At 34.2% G+C, this 14504-nt stretch overlaps 1 protein-coding gene across 2 annotated transcripts in view; it reads right to left on the bottom strand.

Annotated features, from left to right (window-relative positions):
* SYCP1 (synaptonemal complex protein 1) overlaps nt 1-14504 on the bottom strand; it is a 126675-nt gene that overhangs the window by 100393 nt on the left and 11778 nt on the right. For both annotated transcript variants that reach the window (XM_063106387.1, XM_063106388.1), the window contains exons 9-11: nt 13753-13822; nt 13081-13154; nt 10758-10866 (exon numbers count right to left, since the gene is read on the bottom strand). In XM_063106387.1, the coding sequence (XP_062962457.1) occupies nt 10758-10866; nt 13081-13154; nt 13753-13822 (253 nt within the window). The remainder of the gene's footprint in view (nt 1-10757; nt 10867-13080; nt 13155-13752; nt 13823-14504) is intronic.

The raw sequence follows: 14504 nt of genomic DNA, 5'->3' as shown, positions 1-14504 counted from the left end.
TCGGTCATCTTTAAAAAAAAGAAAAAATTTCGTTTGACAAAAACAAACAGCCAATTAGTCTTTGACAAAGGAACCAAGAACATTCATTCGGGAAAAGACTGCCTCTTCAATAAATGGTGCTTGGAAAACTGGACATCCATATGTAGAAGAATGAACTAGACCTGTGCCTTTCACCATATGCCAAAATCAACTCAAAATGGATTAAAGACTTATATAAAAGACCTGAAACTATAAAGCTCTAAAAAGAAAATGCAGGGAAATACTTCAGGAAGTAGGACTGGCAAAGAATTTATGAAGATGACTCCCAAAGCACAGGCAACAAAAGGAAAAGTAAACAAATGGGATTATATCAAATTAAAAAGCTTCAGCACTGCAAAAGAAACAACAGAGCAAAAAGATAACCTACAGACTGGGAGAAAATATTTGCAAACCACCCATCTGACAAAAGATTAATATCCAGAATATATAAGGAACTCAAACAACTTAACAATAAAAACACAAACAACCTGATTGAGAAATAGGCAAAGGAACCAAATAGGCATCTCTCAAAGGAAAATATACAAATGGCCAAGAGATACATGAAAAAGTGCTCAACGTCACTTAGCATCAGGGAAATGCAAATCAAAACCACATTAAGATGCCATCTCACCCCAGTTAGACTGGCTATCATCCAAAAGACGGAGAACAACAAATGCTGGGGAGGACGTGGTGAAAAGAGAACCCTCCTACACTGTTGGTGGGACTGTAAATTGGTGCAGCCTTTATGAGAAACGGTATGGAAGTTTCTCAAACTAATACAGATAGATCTACCACATGACCTAGCTATTCCACTGCTGGGTATATACCCAAAGGAAGGGAAAGCATCATGTCGAAGAGATACCTGCACCCCCATGTTTATCACAGCTCTATTTACAATAGCCAAGAGCTGGAACCAACCTAAATGCCCATCATATGACAAATGGATAAGGAAAATGTGGTATATATACACAATAGAATATTACTCAGCTATAAAAAAGAATGAAATATTGCCATTTGCAGCAACATGGATGAACTTAGAGAAAAATCACATTAAGTGAAATAAGCCAAGCACAGTAAGAGAAATACCATATGTTCTCACTTATAAGTGGAAGCTAAAATAAAAAACATATAAATAAAACATAGAAAGATACAACATTCACAATAATACATTGAACTTTCAAAAGCACAGCTGAGGTTACTAGAAGTGGGAAGGGAGGGCAGAGGAAGAAATAGGTAAAGGGTCATGAATAGCAATGATAGTGTATATTATTGAATATAATAATTATTCTTTTTTTTTTTTTTTTTTTTTTTGTGACCGGTAAGGGGATCGTAACTTTTGGCATGGTGTCGCTCGCACCGCGCTCAGCCAGTGAGCACACCGGCCATCCCTAAATAGGATCTGAACCCACGGCCTTGGCGCTCCCAGCGCCGCACTCTCCCAAGTGAGCCACGGGGTCAGCCCTGAATATAATAATTATTCTGATGTGAGCATCACATATTGCACATGAGTTTTTGATGTTCAACTCTGTACTCCACAGGTACATACAATCAACTTTTTACAATAAAAATAAGTAATTTAAAAAATAATAATAATAAATAAATAATAAAAACAGTATCTTTGTAAACAATGCATGTAAAACGAAAGGCTATAACTAAAATATTAAAAGCAGTTTATCTCCTAATGGTGAAACTATTCATGATTTTATTTTCATTATTGCCTGTCTTGATTTTTAATTTTTTTAAATGTTACATTTCTTCATTTAAATATTAAATTATGAAAAAAAAAGCTCTTGACCGCACTTAATAGCTAAGGTTGACTAAATACTAAGACTTGGGTATTAGACTCTGTGCTTTATATGTGTGCATTCACTTTAACCTCAAAAACACTTGGGAAAAAAAGAACTTCAGGATCTTCTCTGATTCAAATTATACTATTTCCTCTTACAAGCCACCTGGCTTTGGGCATGATACTTAACAAGTCTGACTATACTTTTTCCACCTAGAAAATGAGAATATTGACAACTATTCCTATCTTGAAGAGTTGCTGTTAGGATTAAACAAGATAGCACAACTTAAAATGTTTAATCACAGTGTGTAGTATATAATCAATTAATGTTAACTATTATTATAATAATGACAATGGTGATGTATGCTTGACACCAGACCTTAATATTCATGGTATTTATGACACAAATGGCCAGGCAGACAAATGAACAATGACTAGTGCTGATGAGTACTCACTAGAATTTCTGGGAGTATACAATACAGGGGGCATCAAATAGGATAAGTAAGGATTAGAGGTAAGGGGAGGCAATGATAGACAGGGAAAGTACAAGGAAGGCGAGTAAAGCAGATCACAGACATGTAAAAGAACACGTACAAAGGCAAAAATAGAAGACACAGGATGACATGTTCTCGAGTATATAGGAATTATATTTTATTAGCATAATGCTTAAAGTATAAGGGAGGAGGCATAACAGATATGATTGGAAAGCTAATAAGAACAGTACCATAATGGGATTTATATAACTTGCTCAGAGTCTTATGGTTCATAAGTCATGAAGGCCATGCAAAACAATGAAGGATGTTAAGCAACAGAATGATGTTTCGGGCTTAATTTTTTAAAAAACATTCCAATCTGAAAAAACTGTATACAATAAAACGGTCAGTGGTCTAACTCTGAGAAAAAAATAGGAAAAGTAGATCTGAAGAGTGGGAAATGATGATTAATGACTGTGGTGTTCACAATAATACTATTTCTTACAGTCTGATGATAAATTTCTCTTCTGAGAAATTATAATTACAAACTAGCCCTTAGGCATGTATAGAAACTGAATGTACACTGCCTGAATGTTCAAAAGAGTTCCCAGCTAAAACTTAATTTTAAGTGCTCCTAAGTACCCCCCAGAATCCCAGAAACTGCAAATACGAATTTTCTCTGTAAAAATATACTTCTAATACAAGCCTTAAAGAATTTCCACAGATGAAATGACATAACCTCACAATCAAAAAACACAATAGGAAACAAAGTACCATAAGCAGAGACAGCAAGATGAACAAAAGGCCAACTTGAACCCACAAAGATTGCAGATATTAGAATTATTGCCTATAGAATTAAAAAATAAGTATTATGACATTCTTTAAAAACTAAAAGAAGGAAGATATCAACAAAACAAATCAAGCTCCTAGAAATGACATATAAAGTTGAAACCGAAAATTGCACTGTGATAATGTTAAGCTATGTCATTCAACAAATACTCCTCTAAAAGGAACAAAAATTCAGGATCAAATATTAAGAATAGTAAAAGCATTAAATTCCTGAAAAAACAATAAGAATTTACCAGGCCACAGTGAAGAGAAAATAGAAACCTAGAGAAACAAGCAATCCATAGAACCTACTTTTGTCCTGAGGGGATCTGTAGATCCTGGCAAAGTTGGACTTTTGATTTGAAATTATGATAGGATAAGGAAAAGAAATATCAAAACACAAAGACTACACAAGGTAGAAGGAGTACAAGAAGAAATTTTTGTACAATAAGTTGGGACATTCCTGATGAAAGGAGAAAGCAAAAGTAAACCAACCTGCAGGCAGACCTGAAGCCCAAATACACATGACCTAAGTGGTTCAGGGAACCCAAGCCTTGAAACTGACTTAAGATTGCCCCAGTTGAATAGAGCCACCATGCACATGGCAAAAGTAAATGCAAATGCTCCCAGGGGAGAGTTAAGTTATCTACATATTAGCCAGGCCTTAAATTATTCCTACAAATAATAAAAACTATCAGAAACAAAAAACAAACAGGATCACAACCATTTAAGATAAAGAATTACCAAGTTGGTAGGTTAGGGCTGAGCCCGTGGCTCACTCGGGAGAGTGTGGCGCTGGGAGCGCCAAGGCCGCGGGTTCGGATCCCATATAGGGATGGCCGGTTTGCTCGCTGGGTGAGCGTGGTGCTGACCAAGTTGGTAGGTTAGAGTGCAGTGTTATAACACCAAGGTCAAGGGTTTGGATCCCCACACCAGTCAGCCACAAAAAAAAAAAAAAAAAAAAAATTATGTGAAAGTAACTATAAAACAGCTATGCTTATTTCATTTAAAGAAACAGAAGACAACCTTGAAAATAAGAAATAGAAAACTACACAGAGTAGAACAGCAGATTTGAAAAAGAAAAATAACATCTCAAAATAAATATCTTAGTAACAAAATAAAATGGAGGAGTTTTATAATGGGTATGAAACAAATGAAAAGAGAATCCATGAATTACAAAATAGGTCAAAAGCAATTATCAGGAATAAGGCATAGAAAGTCAAAACTATTAAAATATGGAAAACAGATTAAGAGTCACAGAAGACAGAATCAGAAAATTAACATAGTTTTTTTTTTAACTCATTTCTTTTACTCAGAAGGTGAGGAAACAGAGCATAAAGTAAATATATCTAAAATAATTATTGCTGAGAATTTTCAAGAAGCAATAAAAAAGGACACTAATTTACAGATTCAAGAAACTATAAAACTAAATCCATATCTTAACATATCATAGTGTAAATACAAAAAAATCAAAGACAAAGAAAATCTGAAAAGCTACAAGAAAGGGAAAAGATACCTTATCTTCAAAGGTTCAATAGTTAGACTGACAACTGACTTCTTAATATTAACAAAGGAAACCAAAAGAAAGTAGAATAATACCTTCAAGGTGCAAAAGAAATTTCTATAAATTGCAAGTAGTGTGTCAAACTTGAAATACATACATGCAAAAATATCCTTTACAGATGAGAACAAATAAATTTTCAGAAAAGCATAATCTGTGAGAGCTCATCAGAAACATATACTCACAGGCCGAACCCATAGCTCACTCGGGAGAGTGTGGCACTGGGAGCGCAGCGGCGCTCCCGCCGCGGGTTCGGTTCCTATATAGGGCTGGCCGGTGCGCTCACTGGCTCAGCACGGTGCGGATGACACCAAGCCAAGGGTTACGATCCCCTTACCGGTCACAAAAAAAAAGGAAACATATACTCACTAAAAGAAATTCTAAATATTCCTCTTTAAGGCAGAAAGAAAAAGATCTAAATGAAAGGTTTAAGATACAAAAAGAAGATATTGATAAAAACAATAAACATTTTCTGTATAAAATAGTAATAATAATGTCCTGTCTATAGAATTAAAAAACACAACAAAAATAGAAGAGGAGGGGACTCAATGGAATAATGTTCTGAAGTCCTTCAATAGCCCAGGAAGCAGGTAAATGCATTCATTACACTTTGATAAGTAATTGATCCATGCTGTAATCTCTCCAGTAACAAAATAGAAACAGATTAATGTTCAAAATAGTCAGGGAAAAAATTGGAATAATAAAAAATAATGCAACTGGAACTTCCTACTTCTAGGAAGATGGAGTTGATATACTACTTTACCCTATTCCTCCCAAGCACAACCAAAAACTCTTGACATTATATAAAAAAGAAATATAAGAAAACTATGAAAGGTGGAGAGAAGGAAACAGCTAGAGTACTCCAGACCTGAGAAACAACACAGCAAGAAGACCCCTGTTGAGGGGGAGGTGGTTGTTGGGGTTATTTTATTTTAGGGGTTTGTTTCATCTGGGGTTTTTGTTTTGCTTTGGGGGGGGTCAGGATTTTTTGCATGGGGGTGTGTTGTTGTTGGGGTTTGGTTTTTTTTCTTTTTGGTTTTTTTTTTTTTTGCCTCACATATCCCACAGACTGAGAGCTGAAGAAGCTAGCAACCTGGAAACACAAATGAGCACAAACGAAAAACAGCTCCAACAAAAATCTTCTCTCTCTAGCCAAAGGACCAGGAAAGGGGCAACCTAGAAAGACTACTCCAGTCAAATACCACATAAAAAAAACTGTGTGTCCCATGCCACCTATGTCAACAGATGCCAAATGGGAATCCTTGACTTCCAAACTTACCAGGCTATGATGAGGCAGTATAACACCCCCACTGAGGTGACGTCAGAGAAAGTTAAATAGGGAGCCATGTCCTTCATCCCCACCAGCCAGAAAGAGCCCCCCATCCCCAGCAGAAGCAGTAGAGATCCCACGGGAGGCCTGGATGTCCATTCCCATCCAGTAATAACAAGGCTTCTCTCCCACACACCCCAAGGTAGTGGGAAGAGGCCTAGAACAGAGCCACAACTTTCACCAAACCCAATAATAACAAGGTCACCTCCACTGTGGTGTTACTGAAGACCACATGGGGAACCATAAGTACCAACCCACCCAGCAATAACAAGAAACACCCCTCTAAGGTGTCAACCAAGGCCAAGTGGGAAGCCTGAACTTCTACCTCCACCTGGAAGTAACAAAGCATCATCCTCCTCTTTCCCTGACAGAACAGTGCCAAAGAAAGCCTGCTAAAACAAATCATACAAAAACATCTAAGATTCATCAATAATCTCTCATCATAACAAGATTCAGAACAATCTCAAACTAAATAAAAAAAGACAATCAATAAATGCCAACAACAAGATAAAAGACTGAATAGAAATGCTTCAACCAGCCATTACAAACACATTTGAAACAAATGAAAATTTAGAAAGCTTTCAGGAAAGAAATGGAAAATCTCACCCAGAAACAGAAGATGTTTAAAAAAAAAGAAGAAACTGGAAATTTTAGAACTGAAAAATACAATAATCAAAATAAAAAGCTCCATGGATGGGCTCAACAGCAAAATGGAGGGGCCAGAGGAAAGAATCAGTGAACTAGAAGATAGGACAATAAAAATTAGCCAACCTGAACAACAGAGAGAAAATAGACTGAAAAAAAAATTAGAATAGCCTCAGGGACCTGTGGGACCATAACAAAAAATCTAAGTTTCATGTCATCAGAGTCCCTGAAGGAGAACAGATAGAGAGCAGAACTGAAAAGTTATTCAAATAAATAATGGTGAATATTTCCTAAACTTGGCAAAACACATAAACCTACAGACGCAAGAAGCTTATTAGCAAACCTCAAAGAGAACAAATCCAAAGAAATACATGCCAGTACACATTATATTTAAACATCTGAAAACGAAAAACAAAGAGAAAAATCTTGAAAGTAGCCAGAGAAAAAAAATACCTTATATACAGGGGAACAATAGATTTCTTTTCAGAAATCATGGAAGCCAGAAGGCTACAGCACAAAATTTTTTAAGTAATGAAAGAAAACAACTGTCAACCAGGATAACCACTAGAAATGTCTCTCAGAAAGGAAGGGGAAATAGACATTCTTACATGAAGGAAAACCAAGAGAATACTTTGCAGTATTATCCTAAAAGAATGGCTAAAGAAACTCCTCTAAACAAAAGAAGACAATTAGAGAAGGCTTGACAACATCAGAAAAGAAGGAAGAACATAATATGTAAAAATATGAATAAATACAATAGGATTTCCTTCTCCTCTTCAGTTTTCCAACTTATGTTTGATGTTTTACTTTGTTTTCATTGAAATATGATTGATTGTACATATCTGTAGTGCACAGTATTGAATATCAATACCTTTATGCAATATGTGAAAAAAGAAAATATGAGAAAGAAAAACTACTAACCAATCTAACTCATGAACATAAATACAAAAACTCCAAATCAAAAATTTAATCAAGAAATATATAAAACTGAAACAATACATAAAAATAATAATAAAACTAAATTTATAAGCAAGAATAAAAAATTGTTTAACATTAGAAAATTAGGCTTAACATTAGAAAATAATCACTAATAAATTAAAAGAGAAAATCATATGAAAATCTCTATATATACTCCAAAAACATCTGACAAAAGTCAATATCCATTCATTATAAAACATCTTGAGATAATCAAAATAGACAGTAACTACCTTTTGGAAAACAGGGATTCAATGATAAATAAGCATATTGTCAGCAACTAGCTTTGTGCCTGGCATAGAATAGAAAAGGGGTCAAGAGAACTTGAAAGAATGAGTGAATAATGGTTTGAAAGTATAAAAGAGAACCAAAAAGAAGTTTGCAACTGCCTTCCAACTCCATTTTATGTAGAAAACTGTGCAGCCTCCATTCAAAAGGACAGCTGAGGAAGTAGAGACCTCAAGTTTAATTAAAGTCAGAAGAGAAAGGAAACTTGTATTAATAGGCTGAGGAAAAAAGAAATTTTATATACTATATAAAACGAGCAAGGGTTTCAAAGACAAAGTTTGGAAAGGAGAGAAACAATGGGAAGTTAAGACAGGGAGAAAACCAAAATTAACATAAGAATGAGAATAATGGGTTTTAATCAAGATGGCTGACATTTGGCCTCATGGGAAAATCCAAACTCCCTCCAAGCAGAATCCTATTTAAAAGAATTCTTAACACAGGAGAGAGAAAATAAATATTCAGAATTTTCTCTCCTTAAATTTTTTAAGTTTTTAATAACTGATACTCTTTAGCAACCAACAAGTATTGGCAAGTGACAAAATAAATTAGATAATAACAAGCAAATATTATCACGATTAATTTAAATGGGTAGTTCCAGGCAGGGTGTAGTAGTCAGTAGCAAAGCAACTCTCCTGCTGAAAATAAGCAGAAAAGACAGAAAGGGGAAAAAAGAACTAAACGGGTTAGATTTCTAAGAGAAAACTGCTGAGAAGTGAACTGACAAAGCACAGCTGACATTTGCGTATCAGGGCATGAGCAAGAGACAAAGATGCTGGCTTGGCCCAGGCAAACGGACAGAAAAACCAGCATACCTTTTAGAGGTCTCAAAGAGCTGGAAAACAAAATTGGAGACTTGAAAAACCTCACATACTTGGCTAATTTCCTTCCATTCAGCTCAGTCTATAACTGGATTAGATAATCAGCCCACCACACCCACAATTTCTCCCTAGCAGAGAAAAGTCAACATCATAGGGAACCTCTAACTTTTCTTATTAAAATGTATAGAATTCAATAAGAAATTAGGCACACCAAAAGATAAGAACAAATGACCAAAGAGCAAGATAAAAAAAAAAAAAAAAAAAAAGAAAGAAAGAAAGAAAGAAAGAAAAAAGACTAGTGGTTTCCATGGTGCTGGGGAAAGGAGGGAATGAAGAGTTTTTGTTTATTAGGTACAGAGTTTCCATTTTGCAAGAGGAAAAGAGTTCTGGAAATAGTTGGTGGTGATGGTTGCACAAAAATGTGAACATACTTAGGATCACTGATCGCCACCTAATACAACTTAAAAATGGCTAAGACGGTAAATTTTACATTACGTGTATCCTACTACAGCTTTTAAAAGAAATAATAGAAACAGACCAAGGAAAAACAGACATTGAAGTAAACAGAAAATAACTATAAAGTATCATTCAAAAAAATTTTTTTTAATTTTGATTTTTAAAAGAGGAGAAGGTAACCAGAAAGTTGGAAACATAAAAAAAAAAATGGAAATTATAGAAGGAAAAATATATGATTAATCTTATAGTTGAGAAATCAGCAAGTTGGGTTTAAAGCAAATTAGACATAGTAGAGGCAGGATTAGATGACAGGCCAATAGGAAATATACAAACCAAAACAAAGAGAAAAAATGGAAGATACATGCATATGGGAAACAATGAAAAATAATTTAAATGAACACATTATGAGCCTACAGAATCACACAGAATTACAGTTATTTATTACCAATAAGATGTTTCCAGTTTATATAAGATTAAGCATTCGTTCATCCAAACGACTACTGAACTCCTACTATATGCAAAGCAATATGCTAGGTACTAAAGTTACAGAGATATTTAAGACACAGTCCCTGCCCTCAAGACACAGCCACAAGAGACAGAGGGTAACACGTAAGCCATTATTAAGAATGAGAAAGAGTTCACTAGAATTTAGTCAACAGATTTGGAGTGGAGATAAAAGGCCCACTTTGGGTACAGGAAGTAGCCAAAAGCATGGGCTAAGATAGGAAGAACACAAAATGTAAGGGAAGTTAAACAATATCAATATATCCAGAGTATAGCATATAATAACGACAGTAAGGCAGAATTAGTAGGCATAGGTTAGCAGGAACATGTGAAGAAGAGAGAATGTTTTGAAGAACAGAAAAACAACAAATGCTATAAGACCCCTATTATGTTCTAGAAGGTACATGGTGTTTCACAAATTATACTGTGCCTTCCAAGTGTCCTGCCACTTAAACAACTTTGAAAAATATTCAATAAGAAGATAATCTAAACATGACATGACATTCGAGGTCCTTCATAAATGAATCCAAAAATTATTTTACAATCTCATCTGCCTGAGTTGCTAAGATATAGCCACACAAGTCAGTTTATCAAATATACCTTAACTTTCACACTTCCATGACTTACACAGCCATTTCTTCTACCTACACTGTTTCCTCAAATTCATTACCTAGTGAACTTTTAATCATCCAAGTTACAGTTCAACAAACAGTTTTTCCCTAATGCCTTTCCAAATGTCTCACTCTAGGAAGAATTAGTAACTCCCTCCAAAGTTCTCCCACAAGATTCATTCACTTTTAAAATATTTATCGAGTACCTCATATGTGCCAGGCACTGTTCTAGGCACTTGGAACACATCAGTAAACATATTTGTCTTTGTGGAGCAAGTTGCTGAAACTTTGAACAAGGTAAGAGTATGGAAAAGGGAAGAAAAAAGCTCCCCAAAAGATTCTATTATGCTCCCCCCCAACTGATCCAAAGCATTAGGACAAACTTGCAATGAAAGCCAAAATTTAGAACATAACAAGAGAAATACTTAAGATACATAGTTATATTTTCTAATATAAATTCTTACTTGTCTTTTCCTCTAATTGATCGATTTTATCTCTGGATTCCTCTAGCAGAAATGTTAAATCTTTCATTCTATTTTCTTTCTCAGTGTTTTGAATCAATAGCAGTGACACCTAAAATAAAATATTTAAATAATACATTATAGATATAAAGAGTTAAATATGGCACCTTAGCATTTATCATCACCCTACAATTATTTCATGTACTTGTTTACATGCTTTTCAGCAGGCTGTGCCTGGCATTTAATACATGCCTACATAGTAAATATTTATTAAATGTATGCATCATTGAATGAATGGACAAGCTAGTATGATATATGCAATACTATACTATATAATTCAAAGTATTACTGAGAAGATTTCTGGAAGATTAATGGAGTCTACTAATTCATTCATTGAATAAATATTATTGAGTACTTACCCTGTGCCAGAAACCATAATAAGCAATGAGTACATCGAGATGAGGGGATTCACCTTCAAGAAATTCACAGACTAGACTGGAAGACAAGCAACTACACCTGAATATTATTAGTAATGGGACGAAAATGTTGTAGGAATCAGGAAAGGAACAACTAAATTAGTCCTGGGGGAAGTAATCAAAAATTAATTCCCAGAGGGCTGAATTGAGTCTTGCTAGACAAGTAGAAATTAATCAGGCAAACATGAGGAAATGAGCATTGTAGGCTGATTAAGAACACAAGGGATCAAGAGATCATGCTTCATTCAGAAAACTAAAAATATTCAGAGGGCTAGAGTATTGAGTTCATGTAAAGAAAGGGTAAAAGTTAAACTTGTAAATATAAATTGAAGACCTCCAGATTCAAGATGATAAAAATAACTCTGTGCCCTACTGTCATGTCCAAATCACCCCAAAAATAACCAGGAAAACAACAAAAACAGACTTCATTGTCCATGAAAACTTAAGACTCCTAGAATCCAAACCACAATATGTAAAGACGAAAGCAGTTGAAAGGAATGGAAAATGATCTAGCTTAGAAAGTCAAGGTCAAACCTAAGAGCCTACACAAGGAGATACTAATGAGAAGCAAGATAACTCAAAGAACCCCAAAGAACCCCAGAATGTTTAAAGAATTAGCAGCAGCAGACTGTGTGTAAAGTGCGTATGAAACAAAAGACTAAGTACAAGGAAACTTTCTGGAAGTCTGTAAAGAGTAGTAAGACCTCCGTGGGAATACCCAGCCTCCCACCCTAGACTCTACTCCCTGACAATGTAGTCTGGAGAACTAACCTTATTCCATCTTTGCAAGGGACTCAAGCGTATCAAATCGAAAAAAGTAATCTCTAAACATGGGTATTCCAGGCACAGGGAGGGATGGGGATAAAGGATATAACAGAAAAGTCAGAATACAAAATGGTAAGACTCAACGATAGGTTCCTACCCTGCCCAACCCAGTTCCATAATGCCATCAGCCAAATTTATATCTCCAGACAGGAATTTAGAGGAACTCAGAAAAAAAATCTTACAACTAATGACATTTAGGAGTCCCCAGCAAAACGCATCACCATTTCACAAGGAAGCCCAACCATCTGTAAGCTCTGCCCATGCATACCCACAACTCCAACAAGCTTTTTTTTAGCACTTCACTCTTAGTATTTTTTATAATAAGCACAATTTTAACTTAAGTAGATAATCTTGTTAACTGTGATTACAAGATATCTTGTGGCAAATCAGAGAAGAAAAACTTCAAAAATAGTGGGAAAGTGACAGAAGAGGATTCTTTTCTCTATATCACTTTCCATATGCGAAGCAGAAGGCTCTAAACTGATAGAGTCGGCATAATAATAATCTGAAATTGACAAACTTGCAAATGTCAAAGTAGACAGTCTTACCATTTTCAAGTCTTCCACTATGTGACATTAGTAGGAAAAAGCAAAAAAATGCTTTGGTTTCCCTTAATTGGTGTTACAGATAGTATATCTCAAATTAAACTGCAAAATGGAGTTGAGTGGTCAATGATCTTTACATTTTATGACGCTTTTGTCTGAAAAAATTTCTCATAAAATAGTATTTTTTGCAGCAATGTCATGATATAAATATTGTAGAAGATTCATCAATTAAAAGCCAAAAGAAGGCTAGAATTCAGTTAGTGCATATTTGAATCAATGAAAATCAATTTGGCTAGGCAAAAGGCTAAATATTTCAACATGTATAATACTAAAATTCTCTCATAGATATTTATCATGCATTCGGCAAATACAAATGTCTTTTGAAATTTTAATGCACACCATAGTGTGCAGGGAAAAAAATTAAGTAACTCATGAATTAGCAAATACAAAGAATACAGAGAGTTAGTTTAAAAATAAAACCTGCTTGTCCTTGTCATTTACTTCCTTCTTGTATACATCTTCAAGGTGTTGGATTTTTTCATAATCTTCCTTTACTTTAAAAATAGAACAAATATACAGTAAAGTCTTAACATAATTGTATAACCTTTCTACAAAATTTAAAGTTTATTTCACCTCCTTATTTACCTAGAGATTATATCCAATCTCAAAAGTTTCTAATGAACAAAAACTGCTATTTTCTTGATGCTAACTTTCTGCTTAGTAAAAGAGTGAATTTAAATAATATCAATGTTACAATAACTTAAAATTCTAATTCTTATAACAGCACAAACATAAAAGTTTATTCTTCACAACACACTAATACGAAACAACAGATTGTAAGTATATACAGTTATTGTAATATGCATACTTTACCAAGAAATGTAAAAATAAGACCAAACCACACTTCTAAAAAATTAAATACAAACCATAACTTTGATTTTATAGAAAATACAGTTTTGAAGCCAAAAAGTATTTTTAACATATATTAATTCCTTGCCACATTCCACAAGATTTTTAGGGGCTTACAAAAACAAACACAATACAAAATATAAAATAGTTGGAGGGCATCAGGTTGAGGGATGAAAACATAAACAAAATCTGATAAAAATATAAAGAGCAGAACAGTAATACAAAATTAAATAGGATCCCTACACTTAAAGTGCATTTCCAATCTGGAATTCTCAGCTTGTACACGAAGTTCCTCAAAAGCTATTATCATTTTCTGGAATATAAAGATTAACTTTTAAGATTCTCACTTAAACTTTTTAAATGGCTTTCTTCAAATGATGAAAATACTAACAAATTTGTAACATGTGATTATTAGATTTAAAACAGTACAATTATGAATAATGAAAACTCTATAACTTTGAATAATTAATTTACTAAAAATGTATACAATTATGAATAATGAAAACTCTATAACTTTGAATAATTAATTTACTAAAAATGTATTGAGTGCCTAGCCTATTATGTTAGTTTCCCAGATGCTTAAAGGCACTGGAGACATGTTATGTAATACAAACAGCAGCAAAATAATTGTTAGTACTCTAGTCATTTACTTAAAAGCACATATCAAAATCTGTAATTTTATATTTATTTGTGCTTGCTTATTTAATTTCTGTCTTCCCCACTATAAAGTGTGGCCTCTCCCCATAAGAGTCCAAAATTACACTTCTGTAACCTGGCAGCATGTGTTCAACAAATCTTGCTTTGCAAAATCAAATGAATTCTACCCTACAGGAACTAACTTATATTCCATTGTAAGAAAGAATAAACATATACACAACAAACATATATCAAATAAATGTCATGTGCTCTTCTAAGTGCTCTTTCAAAAAGTTAAATGCGGTGGAGAGATATAGAATAGCAGAACAGAAAAATATATTGCTCACTTTAGCAGCACG

Source organism: Cynocephalus volans, chromosome 8 (genome assembly GCF_027409185.1).
Source record: "Cynocephalus volans isolate mCynVol1 chromosome 8, mCynVol1.pri, whole genome shotgun sequence".
NCBI classification, from domain to species: domain Eukaryota; kingdom Metazoa; phylum Chordata; class Mammalia; order Dermoptera; family Cynocephalidae; genus Cynocephalus; species Cynocephalus volans.
Note: the sequence above shows the minus strand (reverse complement) of the source record. Positions and strands in the feature narration are given on the sequence as shown.